This window comes from Protopterus annectens, chromosome 5.part0, assembly GCF_019279795.1.
Source record: "Protopterus annectens isolate FY-2018-M chromosome 5.part0, PAN1.0, whole genome shotgun sequence".
Taxonomy (NCBI): Eukaryota; Metazoa; Chordata; order Ceratodontiformes; family Protopteridae; genus Protopterus; species Protopterus annectens.
This window is the reverse complement of record NC_056735.1, coordinates 603955622-603977850: the sequence shown is the minus strand read 5'-3', so window position 1 is coordinate 603977850 and position 22229 is coordinate 603955622. Positions and strand designations below refer to the sequence as shown.

The following is a 22229-nucleotide window of genomic DNA, read 5'->3' as shown; positions in this document are numbered from 1 at the left end:
TATAGGAGACATGATCTGCATTTTACAGACCCGAACTGGGTGGGGTCCACAGTATGGAGATTACCAATGTCTTTGTTTATAAGTTCCATGATGATACATTCCATGGCCTTGCAGACCAGGCCCGTTATGCTAATGGAGCTGTAGTTCCTGGGGTCCGTGGTGGGATAACCATCGCTGTGTGCCATTCAGTGGGCACAGACTGATGCGAGGCTATTATTGAACATGGTGCTTAGGTGGGATGCCAGTTCATTCTGTAGTTCATGTAGAATGCAGCCTGGGTTGTTGTCAGGTCCCATGGATGCTGTGCTCTTGGCTTTGGAGAGTGTGGTTTTTACCTGTGCAGTCATGATTACAGAAACTTTGCATTCTTCCGGTATAGAGATGGGCCCTTTAGGGGGTGAGGGCAGGTAAAGTTAGCACTGAACCTATATGCCAGGATGTTGGCAATATCCAGTTGGTTCTGTATATTTAGTGCCATTGTGCTGTAACTCAGAGCAGATCTGAGTGTTGCCACTGACATTCTTGACACAGCTATAGAATGCTTTGTGGTTGTCTTTAAAATCAGTGGCAATTTTGCTTTCATAACTAGCTTTGGAGGATTTTATGAGGGATCTCAGCTTCTTAGTGAGGATGACCAGGGAGTTCTTCCAGTCATGGGATTTTACTCTTTTTTGCAGCAGTTTCTTTCTTCTGTTGTAGAGTTTGTTTATGACAGGGGACCACCAGATTGGCTTCCTTTTTTTGGAGGATAGCATCTTGGTTAGGGATAGCACGATCTGTGCCCTCGTGTAAGTGGTTATAAAGTGCATTTGTGTAGGATTCAGCAGTCGTTCCTCTATTGTCCATCTATATTTAACTGAATTGTTACTTTAAAGAACCTTTACTTACTGTGTCTCTCAATTTGTACGGCATATCTCTTAATTTGTCTTTTGTAATATGTATATTGTCTGAAAAATGTTATTGATTACACTGTAAAATTTCTGTAATAGTATATATTTGTACTTTTAAGATGCATGTGGTGCTTTTCTCCTCTGGTGTCCGCTGAAAATGGGGTTTACACCCAGTCTGACTTTCCCGATTACCAAATGTAAACAAATAAATAAAACAACATTTAAAATACAGCAAACTCTAATGTAAGACCAAAATAAAAAAGCAATGGGAATATCCAAACCTTAAATATAGAATACCTAAACATCAATGCAGTCAAACAGCAGTTTTAATCTCCGAACTGTTGTGGCAATCTGGTCCAGGGAGTTTGTGTTTACGAAGTCCAGGATTCTCTACGCCTCCACTTTTGGTGTCATATATGATTTCTAGTTAATAATGGGATAATAAAAGTCAGCAATGAGTATGGTATTCATTGGATTTTAAGTATCTCTAGTAAACTTAAATATGTGTTATGCATTACATGAGTCATAGAGGGGACCTGTTGCTAACAAGGAAGAGATAGTCTCACAATGTAACAAAAGTTTGGAATTCTCTTCCTCATACTATTAGAACTACTATCAATGCTCATCAGTTTAAAAATTCCCTAAAATGTTTCCTTAATGAGCCATGGCTTTGTACATATACTAGCCAAGTGTAAGTGGCTGTAGAATTGCTTGCTGTTACTGATCTAGCTCTTTCCAGCCAATTGCTATATTCAAACTTTACATTTGCTGGACAGGGGAAACAGGTGCTGACTTTGAGAGATCATGGGCAACATTCTTGGCTAGGCTTATAAGGCCGTCCAGGCCAATATGCTAGTATCATCGTATAGGTTCATAGGTTCAAAGGTAGATACTAGGCTATCGGCGCTAGGGCCTATACAAGCCTAGCCAAAAAGGTACCTTGGCTTTCGCCACCCAAGAAAATTATTTTCCTGTGCCTCTGTTGAGCAGAGCCACAGAGGTGATCCCCAGGGTGAATTTCCTATTTCCCATCCAATCGTCGAGATTTTTCTTGGAGTGCTAATGAGGAGCTTTGTTTGATATAGATAGGTAATTTGTTCCAGAGTATGGGAAGTCTCTGGGACAGGAATCTGTCTCTCCAGCATGTTGTTTATTGTGGTGAAAAGGTTTAGGTCCCTACAGCGTGTAGCTCCAAGGGATTAGGATTTCTTTATGTGGAGCATGTCCAACAGCCCTGGGTTTGACATAACTTTGTATGTTAGGCAGAGATCGCCTCAGAGTAGGCGATATGCTACGGAGTAAAGCTGGAGTTTTTTTATTCTGTCTGCGTAGGGCATCTGTTTGAGGCCGGTAATCCTCTTTATGAGGTATTTCTGCGGCCTTTCCAGTTGTTGTAGATGTCTTGTGAGTTGCATACCAAAAAGGGCGTTGTACTCTATAATGGTTCTAAAGAGTGATGAGTAGAGGGGAACAATGACCTCTTTTTTCCTGGATGAGAATCCTTTTGTGATGAGGTGTTGCCACGTAGAAGGATTTCCTGACTACTGTGGCGATGTGATTATCAAAGGAGAGACACCCGTGTCCCAAGGTCTCTTTATCACACTTTCAGTGTTAAGTAGACTGCCACCTATGTGGTAGCTCATGGGTACAGAGTTTTTACCAAAGGGGATGACAATGCACTTTTTGGCATTGAGCTTGAGGCCATGGCTTTGACACCAGGCATCTGTCTCACTAAGGCCCTTTTGTAGGATGTCCACATCGTTAGGAGTTTCAATTATGGCTCCTAGTTTGCAGTCATCTGCAAACTTCATTAGCCAAAGACCTTCTGTGTTAGCCTGTACTTCAGAAAAGTAGATACCAAACAGGAGAGGACCCAGGAATGAACCCTGTGGTACTCCACTTGTCACTGGTCTGAAGTCTGATTTGTAGTCTGCTACTTTCACAGTGTGGGTTCTGTCAGTAAGCCAGTTGGCAACCCATCTTGTGACATAGGGATTTATACCTAGTTTAGTGAGTTTATCTATAATTCCAGAGTGGGGGATGGTGTCAAAAGCCTTGGCGAGATCTATATAGGCTGTGTGAACCACCTTACCCTCATCTACGGCTTTGGTGACTGCTTCAAAGAAGTCAGTCAGGTATAGGCGACATGATCTGCATTTTACAGACCCGAACTGGGTGGGGTCCACAGTTTGGAGATTACCAATGTCTTTGTTTATAAGTTCCATGATGATACATTCCATGGCCTTGCAGACCAGGCTCGTTAGGCTAATGGGGCGGTAGTTCCTGGGGTCCGTGGTGGCTCCCCTTTGTGGAGTGGGATAACCGTCACTGTGTGCCATTCAGTGGGCACAGACTGATGTGAGGCTATTATTGAACATGGTGCTTAGGTGGGATGCCAGTTCATTCTGTAGTTCATGTAGAATGCAGCCTGGGTTGTTGTCAGGTCCCATGGATGCTGTGCTCTTGGCTTTGGAGAGTGTGGTTTTTATCTGTGCAGTCATGATTACAGAAACTTTGCATTCTTCCGGTATAGAGATGGGCCCTTTAGGGGGTGAGGGCAGGTAAAGTTAGCACTGAACCTATATGCCAGGATGTTGGCAATATCCAGTTGGTTCTGTATATTTAGTGCCATTGTGCTGTAACTCAGAGCAGATCTGAGTGTTGCCACTGACATTCTTGACATAGCTATAGAATGCTTTGTGGTTGTCTTTAAAATCAGTGGCAATTTTGCTTTCATAACTAGCTTTGGAGGATTTTATGAGGGATCTCAGCTTCTTAGTGAGGCTGACCAGGGAGTTCTTCCAGTCATGGGATTTTACTCTTTTTTGCAGCAGTTTCTTTCTTCTGTTGTAGAGTTTGTTTATGACAGGGGACCACCAGATTGGATTCCTTTTTTTGGAGGCTAGCATCTTGGTTAGGGATAGCACGATCCGTGCACTCGTGTAAGTGGTTATAAAGTGCATTTGTGTAGGATTCAGCAGTCGTTCCTCTATTGTCCATCTATATTTAACTGAATTGTTACTTTAAAGAACCTTTACTTACTGTGTCTCTCAATTTGTACGGCATATCTCTTAATTTGTCTTTTGTAATATGTATATTGTCTGAAAAATGTTATTGATTATACTGTAAAATTTCTGTAATAGTATGTATTTGTACTTTTAAGATGCATGTGGTGCTTTTCTCCTCTGGCGTCTGCTGAAAATGGGTTTTACACCCAGTCTGACTTTCCCGATTACCAAATGTAAACAAATAAGTAAAACAACATTTAAAATACAGCAAACTCTAATGTAAGACCAAAATAAAAAAGCAATGGGAATATCCAAACCTTAAATATAGAATACCTAAACATCAATGCAGTCAAACAGCAGTTTTAATCTCAGAACTCTTGTGGCAATCTGGTCCAGGGAGTTTGTGTTTACGAAGTCCAGGAATCTCTACGCCTCCACTTTTGGTGTCATATATGATTTCTTGTTAATAATGGGATAATAAAAGTCAGCAATGAGTATGGTATTTATTGGATGGTAAGCATCTCTAGTAAACTTAAATATGTGTTATGCATTATGTGAGTCATAGAGGGGACCTGTTGCTAACAAGGAAGAGATATGAGACTTTGCCTATGGAGATTTGAATGTGGAAAAGCTCAAATTCTTCATCTGCCAGCCTTGAGGTATATTTATTTTATGTAAATTGTAACAACTCCACCTTTACTCCCAGCCTGTGTAGTAACTTGTCTAAATGTGTGGAATGCATTATAGCATTGCATTGCTGGGGTGCTTTCCAAGACTTTAAATCATGTCTCAGCATTGTCTAGGGTGAGCAGAACTTGTAAGGAGTGGACTTCTTTTATTATACACCTAACATTGAACAATATCATCTTTAGATTTTCTTGATTATGATTTGCTATGTTGAAATGATTGTCAGGTTGGCATTGCCTAAAAAAGATCCATGTTGTTTCCAATATTCAAAACCCTAGAGGAGAGGTGCAGACCATCCTTGGCAAAGCACTGTGGTCTGTTGACCAGTTCCTTCTATATGAACAAATATCACACCCCTTAGAATGACACCAGAAACTAAGCCAATTACTAATGTCAGACATCTTCTGGTAATATTGCAGCACCGTTCTTGGAGAAGGTAGAATTCTGCTCATTCCAGTCTGGGGTACACATTCTGAGAGCTCCATGAAGTCTCTCTTCATATAGTCTGGTAGTGTATGTCACAGATCATTTACACCCATGTGAACTATGACTGAGTCATTCTAGTAGTTGTGGTCCAATGACCTGATTGTATGGCAGCTCCTGGCCCTTGTTAAGCAACTGACCTTTCCTTTCTCCTTACTCAGTCTGATGAGAGGGATATCAGTGTGTCATACAATGGAGTCTCCAAAGAACAGAATAATGGCTTGTGTGGTTGCTTGCCTCATGGGCTTAGAAGTAGAAGCTCCATGAAATGTGGTTGTAATTATTGATGTGGGTGTTTTGTTTGAAAGATTGAATGAAAGATTGAATTTGTTATATTTACTTTGTCTATGGGGTGTTTGGGGTTTAGGAAGGTTACATGAAAGTGCCTCAACATATGTGGGTCTCTCTGTCTGGTTTGTGTTGAGATGCACTGTGATGGGTACAGTGTGTGTACTACTGACAAACTGATTGACATTAGGAGTGCTTTTATGTGAGAGTGACATTCTGTAAATACATCTATTGCATCCCTTATCAGTTTGTTTGAGAGTAAGTTGGTTGTCAGAGAACATGAATCAATTTCTGCATTGCCTCAAGATGCCTATATCCACCAAGCCAGCAACAGAGATAGTGGTAAAGTTCTAATCCATGGCCAACAAGCCATTTTTAATTATTAGATGGTTGATTTGAGAAGGTAAAGTTGAGAGTATCTGGCTTGCAACTCTGGGGAAGTGCTTGACACTGTGCAAGCTAGTCACCCTGTGCAAAATTAGGTATTGGTGAAATTTCAAGGATGCTTTTCATATGTTTATAGGTTCATAGGAGGTTACTAGGCTAGTGGCTGCAGAGCCTTTACAAGCCTAGCCATGTTGATCCCAAGTCTCCCCATTTGTTCTGTTTTGGGTAGTTCGCAGACTGAATTTATGAAAAGAGCAAGTATGCAATCAACACCAGTTACCCCTGTCCATAAGGTACAAGGGTGTCACCCCAGGGGCGAATTTGTGGTCTCCCATCCAGTTATCTAGGTTGTGTTTGAATTGGGTCAGTGAGGAGCTCTGTTTTACATGAGTAGGGAGTCTATTCCAGAGAAGCATCAGTCTCTGGGAGACATATCTGTATCTCCAGCACGATCTGTTACTGTCACAAGCTAAGTTGAGATCTCTAGAGCGAGTGATTCTTGAACCATTTGACTTGTGGATGTGCAGCATTTCCATTAGGGCAGGGTTGGAGATTGCCCTATAGGCCAGGCATAAGTCACATCTTAGCAGCCTATAAGATACAGAGTTAAGTGACGGGGCTTTCAGCTTGTCCACATAGGTCATGGTTTGGAGTCCCTGTATTTTCTTAGTGAGAAACCTTTGAGGTCTCTCCAGCTGCTGCAGGTGTCTGGTGAGATGCAAGCAAAAGGGTGCATTATGCTCTATTAGTGGTCTGGTGAGAGTCTAGCACAGGTGAGTTATAACATCCCTTGACCTGGATGCTATGTCCTTGCTTATAAGATACAGTTCTTAGAAGGCTTTCCTTACCACTTGGTGGTCAACATTTAGATTGCTGTCAACCTGTGTTCCCAAGTCTCGCACCACTGGGTTGGAACTCAGGGGGTGTTGTCAATATTGTTTGTTAGCCCTTCTTGTAATATGTTGACATTGCTGGGGGACTCGGTGATTGCTCCCAGTTTGCAGTCATCTAGGAACTTGGTGAGCCAAAGGCCGTCTACTTTGGTCTGGACTTCTGAAAAATAGATACCAAACAGTAAGGGGCCAAGCACAGACCCCCTGTGGTACTCCATGCGTGACAAGTCTACTGGTGGAGGTGGAGTCACCATTTTTGACAGTGTGTTCTATCAGTGAGCCAAAGCAAAGCTTCCAATATCTCACTTTTTGTTTTATCTTTTGTTTAGTCTTTTCCTACATATATACATATATATATGCACCACTGGGTTGGAACTCAGGGGGTGTTGTCAATATTGTTTGTTAGCCCTTCTTGTAATATGTTGACATTGCTGGGGGACTCGGTGATTGCTCCCAGTTTGCAGTCATCTAGGAACTTGGTGAGCCAAAGGCCGTCTACTTTGGTCTGGACTTCTGAAAAATAGATACCAAACAGTAAGGGGCCAAGCACAGACCCCCTGTGGTACTCCATGCGTGACAAGTCTACTGGTGGAGGTGGAGTCACCATTTTTGACAGTGTGTTCTATCAGTGAGCCAAAGCAAAGCTTCCAATATCTCACTTTTTGTTTTATCTTTTGTTTAGTCTTTTCCTACATATATACTTAGCTGCCACACCAAAATCATTTTAATCCAACTCCTAAATACTTCATTTTATCATGTCCCCATAAATACTGATATTGCTGGACCAATTCATGTGTGGGTACATAATTTATTACTGCTATTGCCTTTGTTTTAGCTTCTTTAATTTTGTATCCCGAAAAGATTTGAAACTGTCTCAAAATATTCCTCAGCACTGTCATGTCTCTTTCTGGTTTTGTCAGGTGTAAAACATTATTGCTGCAAATAGTGCCAGCTTTTATATATATATGCTTGAATTTCTGAGACCCTTATTTTCTTTGCCAGTGGTTCCAAATATAATGCAAATAACAAAGGGGAAGAGGACACCCCTGTCTGGTTCCTCTGCTCAAGCAGAAATTATCAGAGGGGACCCTGCCCACTTTTTCACCTCGGATCCCTCATATATCCTTCTAATCAACTTTATATTTTTTTCAGAAAATGCAAATGCTTCCATTGCCCTGCTCATAAAGTCCCAGCTTCCTCTGTCAAATTCTTTCTCTGCATCAAGACCCACCAACAGCTATGGTATCTTGTTGCATTCTGCTTCCCTCTGGATCATCAGTGTTCTGTTAATGTTGTCAGATGTTTGCCTCCTCTCCACAGAACCACAGTGATCCATATCTATCGATTTTGGCATTACTTTTGCCATTCTTTTAGCCATTATAGACACAAACACTTTATAATCATGGTTTAGTATTGCGATGGGCTTGTAAAGGTCCATCTAATGGATCTTTACCCTCTTTAGGTATTATAGCTACCACTGCTTTCTTCCAGGATGTTGGTACTTCTCCTCCTCCTCTTAAAATACTGTTGAACAAAACCCCTTCTGATTGTGCTATTGTCTCTGACTCTGTCTGTGCTGATAAATCTTTCTGGCTTTTGCCTTCCTCTTAGCTTTTTAGCTTAGACAAGCATAGTTGAGCTGTGGAGCCTAGGGAAGAAGGTCTGCACTTCTGACACATTGACATTTTGTGCCAGTAACTATCAAATTCACATGACCAGGTATACATTCTCCCTTTTATCTCAGCTGCGAGGGGTTCTGTCTGACCTGCCTGATTCTGAGGCTAGGTTCACTGCTCTTTCCTTGATGGGATTCACATATCAGGTGGCTCATCACTTCTTTAAGTGTAATTACAATGCTGCTGATGCCTCCTGTTGAGCTTCTGCTTCAAGCTCTGTCATGAGGCGATATTCCTGGTTTCATCTTCAGCCTTTGCCTGATGGCATGAAGGCTAAGCTTCTTGATGCCCAGTAGATAATCAAAATCCCCTTGGTAGTCCAGTGGCAGATTTATTTAAGACCTTATAGGATGACGGCAGGGTCACAAAGGACCTTATACAGATTTTTCTCTCTCCCATTCCTAACTTTCAGAAGAATTGTCCTGGTAAAACTGCCTTTGTTTATTGACAGCCTCATCAGTTCTCTAAAGGTAAGAAAGTTCCTAGGAGTGTTTTTTTTTTTTTTTTGGACAAACCAACTCAGATACCTGGACCTCGAAAACCTTCATTTAAGGACAAATCTGCCTTCATCTGACATTCTGTCTTCGTTTTCCCTCTGATTCTATTTTCTGTCAGACTTTATCTGTCATTCCCTGTTTGGCAACAGATTACTTCAGACTGTTGGGTTCTGTCGATCATCTGTCAAGGTTTCTTCATGGTCTTGGAGGTCTGTTCCCCCCTTTTGGGGGATTTCTCAACCTTGCAGATCAAATTCCCCATTTTTCATGGGTCTCGCAGGGTTTACAAGATTAGGGCAATAGTCAGCCCCATCCCAAAGGTCCTCAGAGGTACAAGGTTTTATTCCAGCATGTTTATGGAACCCAGAAACAAAGGGGGACTGTTCGAGATCTTTCTCTTTTGGATACTTTAATCAAGAATGCTTTCCCTCCAGACTCTGTTTCACGTATAGTTTTCTTAAGCTTTCCTGGTTTTCCTGGATCTGATGTGTGCTTACCTTCATATTCCCATTCTCTCTTCGTTCATAAAATTTGTACATTTTTCTGTTTCTTCCTCTCATTTTTAGTTCACTTCTTTGTCTTTTGGTCTTTCCACAGCCTTGTGGATGTTCACAAAGTGCCTGGCTCTAGTCATAGCTTTCTGCAGGCTTCAAGGAGTACAAATATTCCTTTATCTGAATGATGTGCTCCTTCCAGGCTCCTACAGGACCTGCACTTTACCAGGCTCCTGTTGCGAATTCTGGGATTCACCATCAATCTCCAAAAATCTGTTCTGTCTCCCTCTCAGGATCACATCTCCCTGGGATGCAGGATTCAAATTGTTCCATCTCTGCTTGCTCCTAAGGTACAGTCTATAACCACCTACTTTCAGTCCTTGCTTCCTCTGTTTCTTATGCCTGCCAGGGAATTTCTAAGGGCTCTGGGGCTCATGGTCTCAGCCATATCTGTCAATCCAGTCATCCCTTTATAGCCTCCCAGGAGCTCTTTACAGATGTCAAAGGTCAGGGATGAGAGGCTGCTTCAGGCAGTATGAGGGTTCAGTGCCTCTGGCTCCCTCATCTGTGACTGGATCACATCAACATCAAAGAGATGCAAGCCCTTATCTTTGCTGTCCAGGCTTTCCATTCCCTTTTGTCTCCAAGTCCTTAAAAGGTATATACAGAGAACACTATAGTCATGTGGTACATCAGCAAGCAGGGGCTCAAGATCTTATCTTTTTTTGTAGTCTAGCCCTTCAGGTCTGGGATCTAGATATCCAAATCCAGGATTCTTTTTAGGCTGTTTACATTCCTTCAGAACAAAACCTAGTGACAAAATCTCTGAGCAAGTCCAGGGCACACCATCACTAATGGATGCTTCACAGGGAGGTGTTTCTGGACATAGCTCATCATTAGTCTCTCACGTGGATCTGTTTGCCTCCTTTCTGAACAAAGCTTCCTTGCTTCTGTTCCAGAACCCTAAGTTCTCTGGCTTGGAGGGTGAATGCCATGTTTTACTTTTTTTTGTGAAAGGGGATGTTCCTCTTCACCTTCTTCCCAAGGTCGTGCACAAGGTCAGACAGGACTCTTTGAAAATCTTGTTACTGACTCCCTGCTGTTCTATACAGCAGTGGTTCCCCCTCCTTTTTCATCTAGCCAGTAGCAATCATCACAAGTCACTTCACCGGCTGAATCTTCTCTCACAAGACCGGTTTCTCCTAAACCCTCATCTGTCCACTCTTCAACTCACACTTTGGGTGATATCGTTTTAATCCCCTTTCAACATCACTTCTCTGAAGACATTCTTACGTTTTCTGCAAGAGGCTAGGATGCCCAGTACCAGAAACTCCTGTATGTCCAAATGGAAGAGATTTTCTGTATGGTGTCTTAAGCTTCACCAGGATCACTTTTTTTGTTGGGGTCCCTTTCTTCTCCCTTACTTGTGTGAACTGCTCCATGCTGGCTTAGTATATTCTGCTTTCAAATCTACTAGGCAGCAATCTTTTCTTGTCTGCCATTGAATCCTCCATTGGCCTCTCGTTCTGAGGTTAAGCAATTCCTGAGAGGTGTTCTCCCTCCTTCTTGGGATCTTAATTTGGTCCTTGAGAAATTGACCCAGTTTCCCTTTGAGCCTGCTGCTGGTGCTTCTCTGTAACATTGCACCTGGAAGACTGTTGTATTGGTTGTCCTCGCTTCCACCAAGAGAGCTTCTGAATTCCAAGCTGTGATGGCGGTTTCCCATTTTTTTGATTGTTCATAGAGACAGGGTGTTTCTTCATACTAATCTTTCTTTTATGCCCAGGGTAGTCAATGAATTATCCATTAATCAGTCTATCCAGCTTCCTTCCTTTTTTCTTTCGCTGCAGTCTGCTAGTGAGAAGGTTCCACGCACCTTGGATCTTCATAGACAGCTCAGGTATTATCTAGATAATGCATAGGCTATACGTAAATCTTAACATTTTGTTTCTTTTCATGCTGTGACATTGGGTTTGGCAGTTTCTAAGCAAACCATCTCCTAATAGATTTCAAAAGCCATTTATTTTTATTATTCCTTTCATGGAAAACAGCTTTGTATATCTGTTCTGGTCTGTTATACCAGGGCAGTGGCTTTCTCTGGAGCTTTCTAAAGGGTTTGGACACAGTTCCATCCTTGAAACTGCTACTTGGTCTCTGCAGTCCTTCACCAAACATTACAAGCTGGATGTCATTTTCAGAGCAAGGGTGGGTTTTGCCAATGCAATCCTTCTTGGGTTTGTCGAGAGTTCCTGCTTGCCTTCCTCCTCCCATTCCTTACAGTAACGTTTGTACTATCCCACAGGTTATGAAAGCTGCAACAGTGATAATGGACACAGTTGTGTAAAATATTACTACAACAGTAGGTGTCCTTCTCTTCACTGTTGCAGTATTCAGTTTCTCCCTCCTGCTCCATTTTCTTCTCCTTTTCTGTTGAGAACATCTGCCTGCCCGAGGGGTCTTTGCACTTCTTCTTAGGCATCTCCATTTTTTCCCCTGGATGTACATGTTCTTCTTCTTTTGGGGTGGCTCTAGTTATCCAGGGCACCTCAGTTCTGAGTTTAGAGAGTCCATATGTCACCTTTATACCATATGCAAGTAGCATACTATGCAAGTAGCATACTTCTGACATGCAACATTGGTAGGAGTTAAAGGCTTTGGTATACTGGCCTGATGTAGGGCTATCCCTGGCAGGAGATCCCATAGGTTATGAATACTGCAACAGTGATGAGAAGGAAAGCTACTGTTATGGTAAGATTCACATAACTGTACTTTATCTCAGCCTCACATATTCCCATATTTAGCATTGCCACCTTCCTTACTTGAGGGCCACCCGCCCTACCTTTATCTACCCATCCCATTCCATTGACTTTGATTTGTATAACTCGTGGTAGTACTCAACAAAGCTCTACAATATCTCCTGTCTTCTGATCGGCATTCCTTCTTCGAGCCTTTATCAAGCAAAACTTGCCTTTATCCCATTCAACCGTTACCTTTCATGCCAACAATTTTCCAGCCACCTTCAGTTTCTCCCACCAAACTGCATTCCTTCTATTTAATAGCTCTTCTGAGCTGCCCCATTCCTGGTCTGCACATGCATTTTCCTAGTTGTAATCTACCTCTTCCTAACTCCTCACATTTTAATTTTCTACCTTTGTCACCTGCCCACTAGCCGTCAACTCTTTCACGTTTCTCACCTTTGCTTTACCTCTCTTGCCCAAGCTCTCCCATTAATCGGTTTCTCCATGACACTTTGATTCTATCCCACCAAAATGAATGCCTTCTGCAAAACACTGACTCCTCTCATCACCTGTTTCTTCCTTTCATGGAGTCCATCTGTACCTCATTGTCTTCTGAACATACTCTTCAAATGCGGAATGACATAGTTATGATGCAGTATACAAATCTCCCCACTACTAACTTCTGCAGCCACTCCTGCTAATCTTTTATCTACTTGGTCCTGGTTTAGGCAATTAATATGTATATACTGAGCTCTAGGAAACATAAACTACTGCCCTTTTTCTCACCCCTTCTATATCTCCATATAGCAACAAGGCTCACCATCTACACTGCAGTTTTAAGCTCTTTCTGCAGTTCATGCAGAACTTGTGTGTGCACATGTGCATGTGTACACACACACACACACACACACACACACACACACACACACACACACACACACACACACACACACCATGCAACCTATCTAATTCTGGATCTAGCACCGCTTATACTTGCCTTATCTTCTGTTTCTCTATCCAAGCAAGGGTCATAAAAAGCTGTCTCCATTATCCTGATTTGGGCCATAAAATTATTCTCAAACATTCACTTGGCATATTAGTAGCACCAGTTCTGCTGTCCAGTCTATTTTCTTTGAGTATTATCACTACTGACTTTTTTGACATCCACAACGGTATCCTTAGTCACTGTTTTAAATTCTTTCCCTCTTAATTTCTCACCATCACTCAGATTGTTAGTCATTACCCTGTGCGCCAACCTTTCTTAGTCTCCTAAATCAGACCTCTGCACATTAATAACATTGTGTCCATGTCCATTTTTAAATACATCTTTTCACCACCATCACCCCCACCAGGATCATCATGTGTTGTATCCTTTCAGTCCACCCATTCGTTTCTTCCCTTGAGAGTAAATGGAAAATGCCAGGTGGGAAGGTCGAGAGCTAGGGACTAATATCACTGGTCAACAGAAAGTTATGAAATTTAATTAATATCCTGAACAACTCCCCCTTCATTAGCTGTCAAAAGTATTGCAGTGCCTGGCTGCACTTAGCTGCTTTAAACAAGTGTTTGTACGTGTTTCTATATATATCTGATACTCTGTTAGATTGCATGCACTTCTTAACAAGGCATGCATGCATGGACATTGGGGCAAAACAGTCCAATGTCCCTGTATTTCAGAAGACAAAAGCCATCCCCATACAGCCATCTAAGTCATATGTTATTATTCTACTTGCCTACTGTCCACTTCTGCTAGTGTGCTCTCCCTCATCCAGGGCTAGGCATTCAGGGCACGTGGCTGTCACCAGTGTCAGCACTAGTACTCTCTACCCAGATTGTAGATTGCTCCTTGGCAAAACTGATTCCTGTCATGTGACCAAAGGCAGCCATGCACTTTTTCAAATAAATTACACAGTTTTATGCAATCATAATTAAATGCACACCCTCTATTTCATGCAACAAGCCAATCAGCACCCACCAAGCAATTATATATGTAAATAAATTATTACACTGCATTTTATCAAAATAAATAAATATATAAAATGCATAAAATACCAGAATGTGTGTTTCTCATTAGACCAACTGGTTAATACATAATGTTAAAAAAGTAAAAACTATAAATATATGTAAAAATACATTTATAAATATATATATGTAATGTGATATAAAAAGGAAAATAAGCTGTTTACATATTTCATCAACAACATAACAGTTGTAATAAATCTCATCTATCCAAAGCTTTCAATTTCAGAAAGCATGACAGTGAAAATGAATCATTAAGACCCGTTCACTGTGTGGCATTTGTTCTGAGCTGCCATAATGCTTCATGTTTCTCTAAAATTAATGACTGGGACCACCCCTTCTGTGTAGTTCAAGGACTTCGATAATAGTGAATTTGAAAGAATGGTCATTAAATTCCATACAGTGCTTCGCTAACGCATTGGTATCCTTCCTGTTCTTTATGTCCCTCAAATGTTCATATATACGATTCTTAAATTTCCTTTCTGTTTTTCCAATATAAAAACAGGTGCATTTAGAGCAGAAAGCGCAATAAATTACTTTTTCAGTGATACAAGAACACTTCTTATTTAATCTTACAACTATGTTATTAACATTAAAACTAGACCCATCTTTAAAAGGTTTGGATAAATGAGATTTACTACAAGTGTTATGTTGTTGATGAAATATGTAAACAGCTTATTTTCCTTTTTATATCACATTATATATATATTTATACATTTATTTTTACATATATTTAAAGTTTTTACTTTTTAACATTATGTATTAACCAGTTGGTCTAATGGGAAACGCACATTGTATTTTATATATTTATTTAGTTATTTTGATAAAATGTGGTGTAATAATTTATTTACAAATGTAATTTCTTGGTGGGTGCTGGTTGACTTGTTGCATGAAATAGGGGGCGTGAATTTAATTATGATTGTATAAAAGTGTGTAATTTATTTGAAGTGTTATTCTGAAGAAGTCTCTGATTTGGCAGAGACGAAACCTCTCACTTCGAATGTTTTTACTTCTAATTGTGCAGTGGAATAATCTTTTAACTGATTTTGGCAGTTTTTGGCATATATTGTGTTCCCCTACTCTGTGCCTTCATTTGCTCATTTGTGGTAGTTCTTTCTGATTTTACGTGGCATTATGGCTTCAGGCACTGAAGTGGGGGATTCACTTATGCTGTTCACCCAATCCGTGAACAATTCACTTTGCTGCACTTAATATTTCTTTAGAAAAACTGTCTCAATGGCTCGACAGTTTGGAGAAGAGTCAACCTGTTTTACTTACCCAATGTACTTCCTTAATTGAACAGGAAGTACATGCCTCCATGCAACAAGAATGGAATTCAGTTCAGCGTTTGCTGCAGGAGCAGCTAACGCACCCAAGTAAAACTAGTGGCGGTTTCCAATCTTTGAATAATTCCAATTCTCATTTTTTATGTTGATTGGACCTAATTCTACATTAGGCAGCGAGCAGGAACAATTTTTGAACCAGAACGGAAATCGCATTGCCACAAACACAATGAATGAGGTGGTCGTCCTGAATGAATGTCTTAATTTGGATCTAACCTTTAGTTTTTCTAACACTCGTGCAATAGTAAGTACTGTCAATTATGTAGATAAATTACAGAAATTAGACTGACTGCTTCTTAAAATTAAGAAGCTTCAATTGGATAATTTGTACTTTAAAGAATGCCTAAAACAAAAAATAGTGCCTAAGAGCTTAAGAATGTGGCATTTCCCAATAGTATTAATTGGGAACTCTCCTTTTCTTAAATAACTTATTGCTGTGTTTGACCACCATGGTTTTGAATATATGGAAATGGTGGTCAAACACAACCAGCAGTACACTGATGTTTTAACAAGAGAAGCCATTGATTTGGATAGGGACATTACTGCTGATGATGCTCACCCTGGTAATGTTTTTGACTATAACCGTATTTGTAAAAGTATTGAAAATGAAATTAATAGTATTAAGAATTGTAAATTAAGGAAATTCGACAGAGACAGGTTGGAATATGACAATTCTGCCTATCCTGATTCACCCAAGTCTCAAAATTGTGGTAAAAACTTTATCAATAATGCAAGATCTGAGGTCCATGAAACAGAAGTTTTTTTAGATCAAGAAGAAGAATTCCCACCTCTTAGACATTCCGAATGCCTCAGAGAAAGGAACAATCAGGAGGTTGCTCACCAAGTGAACCCCCAAATGAATTGGAGGAGAGGAGGCAAGCACTTCAAATTGAGTGGGAATATGGGAATATGAGGGGGGATTAGAGATACAACACATGAGGTCAGATATAACCGATGAGACATTTTCATTAATTTGCCTTACCATTTACTTAACTCTGAAGAAGACTTTAAAGTGTTTAATTTTTCTTCTGTTAATTGATCAGCATATGTGTGACCTATTAGCTAGAGGTATGTCCTTTGTTCCTGCAAGACCCATGGATGCGAGTAATACTATTGTTGCTCTAAAACAGTTTGTCAGAAAATTGAATTTAAGTATATTGTTTCACAATGTTGAGTATACAAAAAATGCATTATAGATTTCTAGTACCTATAACCCCCCGCTTCACCCTTCTTTACAGTTGTTTGAGAATTTGTGTGAAATTGATTTCCGGAATTTAGGAGGTCAGAACTTCAGCAATAATGCTCTTAATTTGTTTAGTGATGAAAATGAGTGTTTAATAAAAGTGAAAGCTAAGGGGTGAGAATTGTTTAAACCAGATAAGGGCGGGGGTATTGTTATTATGGATATTAATCTGTATAATGAGAAAATGAAAAAGATTTTAAATGGCACATCCTACAAAAAAGGTATCACTTAATGACGTTAATGGTGCTTATAGAAAGGCTAGAGGTGAATTAAATTACTTATTTATTGATGGAAGCATATTAATTGGTGACCTCAACTATATTAATGTAATCCACTCTAAAATACCCACCATTTTTGGCCTGCCCAAAATGCACAAAGATTTGGGCAACCCACCCATGAGACTCATAGTTGATGGTAGAAGGTCTATCACACAACCAATTGCAAAATGCACAAAGATTTGGGTGACCCACCCATGAGACCCACAGATCACACAACCAATTGCAAAATTTTTGGACATAAAATTGAAATAATTATTATCGGGTAAAACACATTTATGCAGAGATTCATGGGATTTCCTTACAATAATTAATACTCTTGATTATGTAGATGAGGGTGTGTTTATTACAATTGATGTAAAAGACCTCTACAATGTTATACCACATAAACTTGGTATCGAGTGGTTTTGTGATTATCTTCTTGAGAAGGAATACCCCAAAGCAGCGTAAATGTATATGAACAATTGCTAGAGATAGTATTATATAACTACTTTATTTTATTTGATAATGAGTTCTTCTTGCAAGTTGAAGGCTTTTCAATGGGTTCAGGTTGTGGTGGTTTATATGCCATCATTGTCATGCTGCAGTGGGAAAAGAGGTTTCTAGTGAATTCACCCTAGTTTTTATACTGTAAGTGCTACATGGGATTTTTGGATGACATTTTTATTTTTTGGGTAGGACCTCGTGAAATTATTCATGAATTTTTAGAATATGTGAATAATTCGACTGTATTTTTAAAGTTTACCCATACCGCTGGCTTAGATGAAATTTCATACTTGGATGTTAGGTTAATGAAGGATAGGCAGTATAAAGTGTTTAAATCAGAGATTTTTAGAAAAGCTACTTATTCAAATAGTTTCTTGCACTATGATAGTTCTCACCCTTACAAACAAAATAAAGCGGTGATAAAAGGGAAGTTTGTAAGAGCTGCACGTATGGTCATGCTATTTGATAGGTTTTTAAATTTATTATTTATTTATTTTACATTTGTTAACCAGGAAATTCCGACTGGACCTGGTCCATTTTCAGCGGAGGCCCGGGGAGAAAAGCTCCAACATCAAGTTATACAAATACAGTACATCCAGCATAATACACAAAACAGGTTACATCATGTATGCTGAGCATAGTAATATAACAAGAAATTAATAAAAACACTCCAGGTAAAAGAAGATATAGAACATGGGTAAAAAGACAATGTCAGTTACAGTACATCCAGCATAATATGCAAAACAGGTATGCTGAGCATAGTAATATAACAAGAAATTAATAAAACACTCCAGGTAAAAGAAGATATAGAACATGGGTAAAAAGACAATGTCAGTCATACATTGGTAAGAAAAGAAAATATATCAAGTAAGATTCTACAGTTAAAAGTACCCTTTCAGATGACCAAGCCTGCAGGGGATCAGAACTCCAGCATGTGATCAGAGAGGAATTTGGGGAGTTAATATTAGTATGGGTAGGGTTATGTTATACAAGGGCATAACCAGGTAATAAGAAGGTGTGATTTGAGGAGATAAGCAGGGGGTACCCATTTAATCTAGTAAATGATGTTATGACTGAAATAATAAATGTGAAAGGGGGCATTTTTTACCCTTACTAAATCAACATGTAAAGGAAGTTAACACCAGCATTGATTACGAAGTGAATACTAATAATTTAAATGGTGGTAATTTTAATGATTTGATCAGGGTGGAACCTGGAATACAGGACAACTTTAATAATGCATTTATAACAACTTTTAATAATTCTAGTAAGATTATAGTTGATATACTCTTCAAGAATTGGGATAGTTATGGCTAATAACAGGGACATTAGAGAATATATTATTTTTATTTTTTATTTTATTTTACATTTGTTTACCGGGCTAGTCTAACTGGATACATGTCCATTTTCAGTAGAGGCCCGGGGAGAAAAGCTCCTAGGTACATACAGCTAATTAACTTATTTCTATCTATGAATAACACAAATATGCAAAAGAAAAAATACAAAAAATAAGCATAAACAGTACTAAATTACAGGATAAAATAACAATTCTAGGTAAATAATCTGTATAGGATGCAGTTTTTTTTTTTTTTTTTTTTTTAAGGAGGGGGAGGATCAGAGTATAGAGTAACTATAGAGCTAGTCAGGTTTGGAGCAATGACATAGCCAGTGAGATTTGAGATATACTTTCAGATTGTTTTTGAAACTGGAGAGAGAAGGAAGTGTAGAAATATCATTTGGTAGAAGATTCCAGGCTTTCCCTACAGTATTAGAAAAAAGAGAGTCACTGGCCTTGTTGTTTATTTTGGTAGTATGTGCTAAGAGTTTATGTGAGGACCTTAGGGAATCTAGGTTTTATAGGAGTGATTAGTGTGGATAGAGCAGGTGTTTTGGATGGTGTGTAAAGGGTTTTTTGAGCTATAGTTAGTTGATGGAATTTAATTAGGTTCTGTAGTTCAAGCCAGCCTAGCTGTTTTAAATTGAGGCAATGATGGGTTCTAAAAGGGTTTCCTGTGGCAAATCTGGCGATGTTATTATAGGACATTTCCAGTTTGCTGAGATTGTTTTTAGAAAGTTTAGTAAAGATGGGTGAAGCATATAGAAGAGGAGATATTAGATGTGTGTGTGCTATTGTTGTACGAGCAGAGGGTAGGAGAAAAGATTTAATCTGATACAGGGAGCCTAATTTTCTATTAACAGATTTAATAGTATTGTTTATATGTATGTCAAAGTTTAGTTTATTGTCGATGGTGACTCCTAGCAGTTTAGTGGTAGGTTCTGGGGATATAATAGTATTGTTGGTGGAAGTGACTGAGAAATCCAATGTGGGGAATTTACTAGTGGGAGAGAAAAGAAGGAGTTTAGTCTTTTTGGGGTTTAAGAGAAGGCATCTATGAGTGAACCATTTCTCAACTGTGTTGAAGACTGGTTGGGTAAGGTGTAGGAGGTCTGAAGAGGATGAGGCTGAGCATATAAGTGTGGAATCATCTGCATATTGTATACAAGAGGCTTGAGGGATAGCCAGGTGGAGGTCATTGATGAAAATGGAAAAAAGTAGAGGTCCAAGGATGGAACCTTGGGGGACACCTAGGTTGACTGGTAGGTGGGTAGAGAGAGACTTGTGCCATAGTACGGCCTGCTGTCTTTTGTCAAGGTAGGACTGGAACCAATTAATGGAGGATGTGTCAAGTGATAGGGATTTTATTATGGTGATGAGAATTTGGTGATTCACCATGTCAAAAGCTTTAGATAGGTCAATGAATAGGGCAGAAGAGAGTTTGTTTAGACTACGGTGTTTGTTGATAATATCTGTAAAGGAGAGAAGGGCAGTGGAGGTACTATGTGAAGGTCTAAAACCATGCTGGCAGTTAGCTAGAAGGTTATTTTGTGTTAAATGTTGAAGTAGTTGTTTATGGATGCATTTTTCCATAATCTTAGCTAGAGGTGAGAGGAGGGCAATTGGTCAAAAGTTGGAAAGTTCAGTAGATTGGCCACCTTTGTGGAGGGGGATAATATGGGAGATTTTCCAAAAGAAGGGGATATAGCTTTCAGTAATGGTTCTGTTGATTAGGATTGATATAGGGTAGGCAATGAATTTAGCGGCTAGTTGCAGAAATTCTGCAGGTAGTTGGTCTGCTGACGGAGAGCATGGTTTCAATTTCTGAAGGAGGGTAAGTACATATGATGTAGGGATGGGTTGAAGTTGGAAGGAAGGAGAAGAGTTTATTTTATTAGTAGGTAAAGTGAAATTATCAGGTGAGAGCTGGCTAGCTAGTGTTTGTATAGTGTTAGTGAAGAATGTGTTAAATTCATTAGCTATATTTATTGAAGTTTTGTGTTCAGTACTTTGAGGGCTAGGAGTGGTAGTTTGCCCTGGGTGGAGTAGTTGGTTGATGCTGGACCAGAACCTCTGTGGTTTGGTTTGATTTGCTTGTTGGGAAAGTAGGTAGTAATTCTTTTTATCTGATATTACAGCTCTTTTAGTTTGATTTCGTAGTTGTCTGAAGGTTTGTTGGTGGATAGGACTTTGAGTCTTTTTCCAAATTCCCCAATGTTTGTTTCTATCTTTGATTTTTTGTTTGGTTTCTTTAGACAGCCATGGCGCATGTTTGTTTTTTGTTCTAATTTGTCTGGTTGGGTGAGAGACCCGTTATTGTTTACAGGAAGGGAAAATGCCTTAAAACCATCTTAGAAGCAACTTCAAAGGGCCCATATAATGGAAGTATGAATAAGTGTGGTTCTTGTAATTACTGCCCCTATATTAAATAGTGGTCTAGTTTTAATGCTAATAAATTAATTGTAAGGTTTAATATAAAATGTGCTTGTATCACTGAAAAAGTTGTACTTTCTGCTCTAAATGCACCTGTTTTTATATTGGAAAAACTGAAAGGAAATTTAAGAAGCATATATATGAACATTTAATGGACATAAAGAACAGGAAGAATACCAGTGTGTTAGCGAAGCACTGTATGGAATTTAATGGCCATTCTTTCAAATCCACTATTATCGAAGTCCTTGAACTAGACAGAAGGGGTGGCCCCAGTCATTAATTTTAGAGAAACATGAAGCATTATGGCAGCTCAGAACAAATGCCACACAGTGACCGGGTCTTAATGATTCATTTTCACTGTCATGCTTTCTGAAATTGAAAGCTTTGGATAGATGAGATTTATTACAGCTGTTATGTTGATGAAATATGTAAACAGCTTATTTTCCTTTTTATATCACATTATATATATATATATATATATATATATATATATATATATATATATATATATATATATATATTTATAAATTTATTTTTACATATATTTATAGTTTTTAAAGTTTTTTACTTTTTTAACATTATGTATTAACCGTTGGTCTAATGGGAAACACATTCTGGTATTTTATGTATTTTATATATGTATTTATTTATTTTGATAAAATGTAGTGTAATAATTTATTTACATATATAATTGCTTGGTGGGTGCTGGTTGGCTTGTTACATGAAATAGGGAGTGTGAATATAATTATGATTGTATAAAAGTGTGTAATTTATTTGAAGTGTTATTCTGAAGAAGTCTCTGATTAGGCAGAGATGAAAGCGCTCAATTTGAATGTTTTTACTTCTAATCGTGCAGTGGAATAAAGTGCTTTAACTGTTTTTGGCATATATTGTGTTCCCCTGCTCTGCTTGTGCCTTCATTTGCTCATATCTTTAGAAGGGCCACCTTTGTGAAGGGGAATGATGTGTGAGGCTTTCCAGAGTTGAGGGGCGTATTGCTCTGTGATTGAGCAATTGATTAGTATGGACACTCGGTAGGCTATGGATGGAGCT

The 22229-nt window shown here is 39.2% G+C and overlaps 1 protein-coding gene across 1 annotated transcript in view; it reads left to right on the top strand.

Moving 5' to 3' along the window:
• LOC122802175 (pseudouridine 5'-phosphatase) overlaps positions 1–15692 on the top strand; it is a 769412-nt gene extending 753720 nt beyond the window's left edge. The window contains exon 7 of the mRNA XM_044071846.1: positions 15517–15692. Within this exon, the coding sequence (XP_043927781.1) occupies positions 15517–15692 (176 nt within the window). The remainder of the gene's footprint in view (positions 1–15516) is intronic.
• The last annotated feature ends 6537 nt before the right edge of the window (positions 15693–22229 follow it).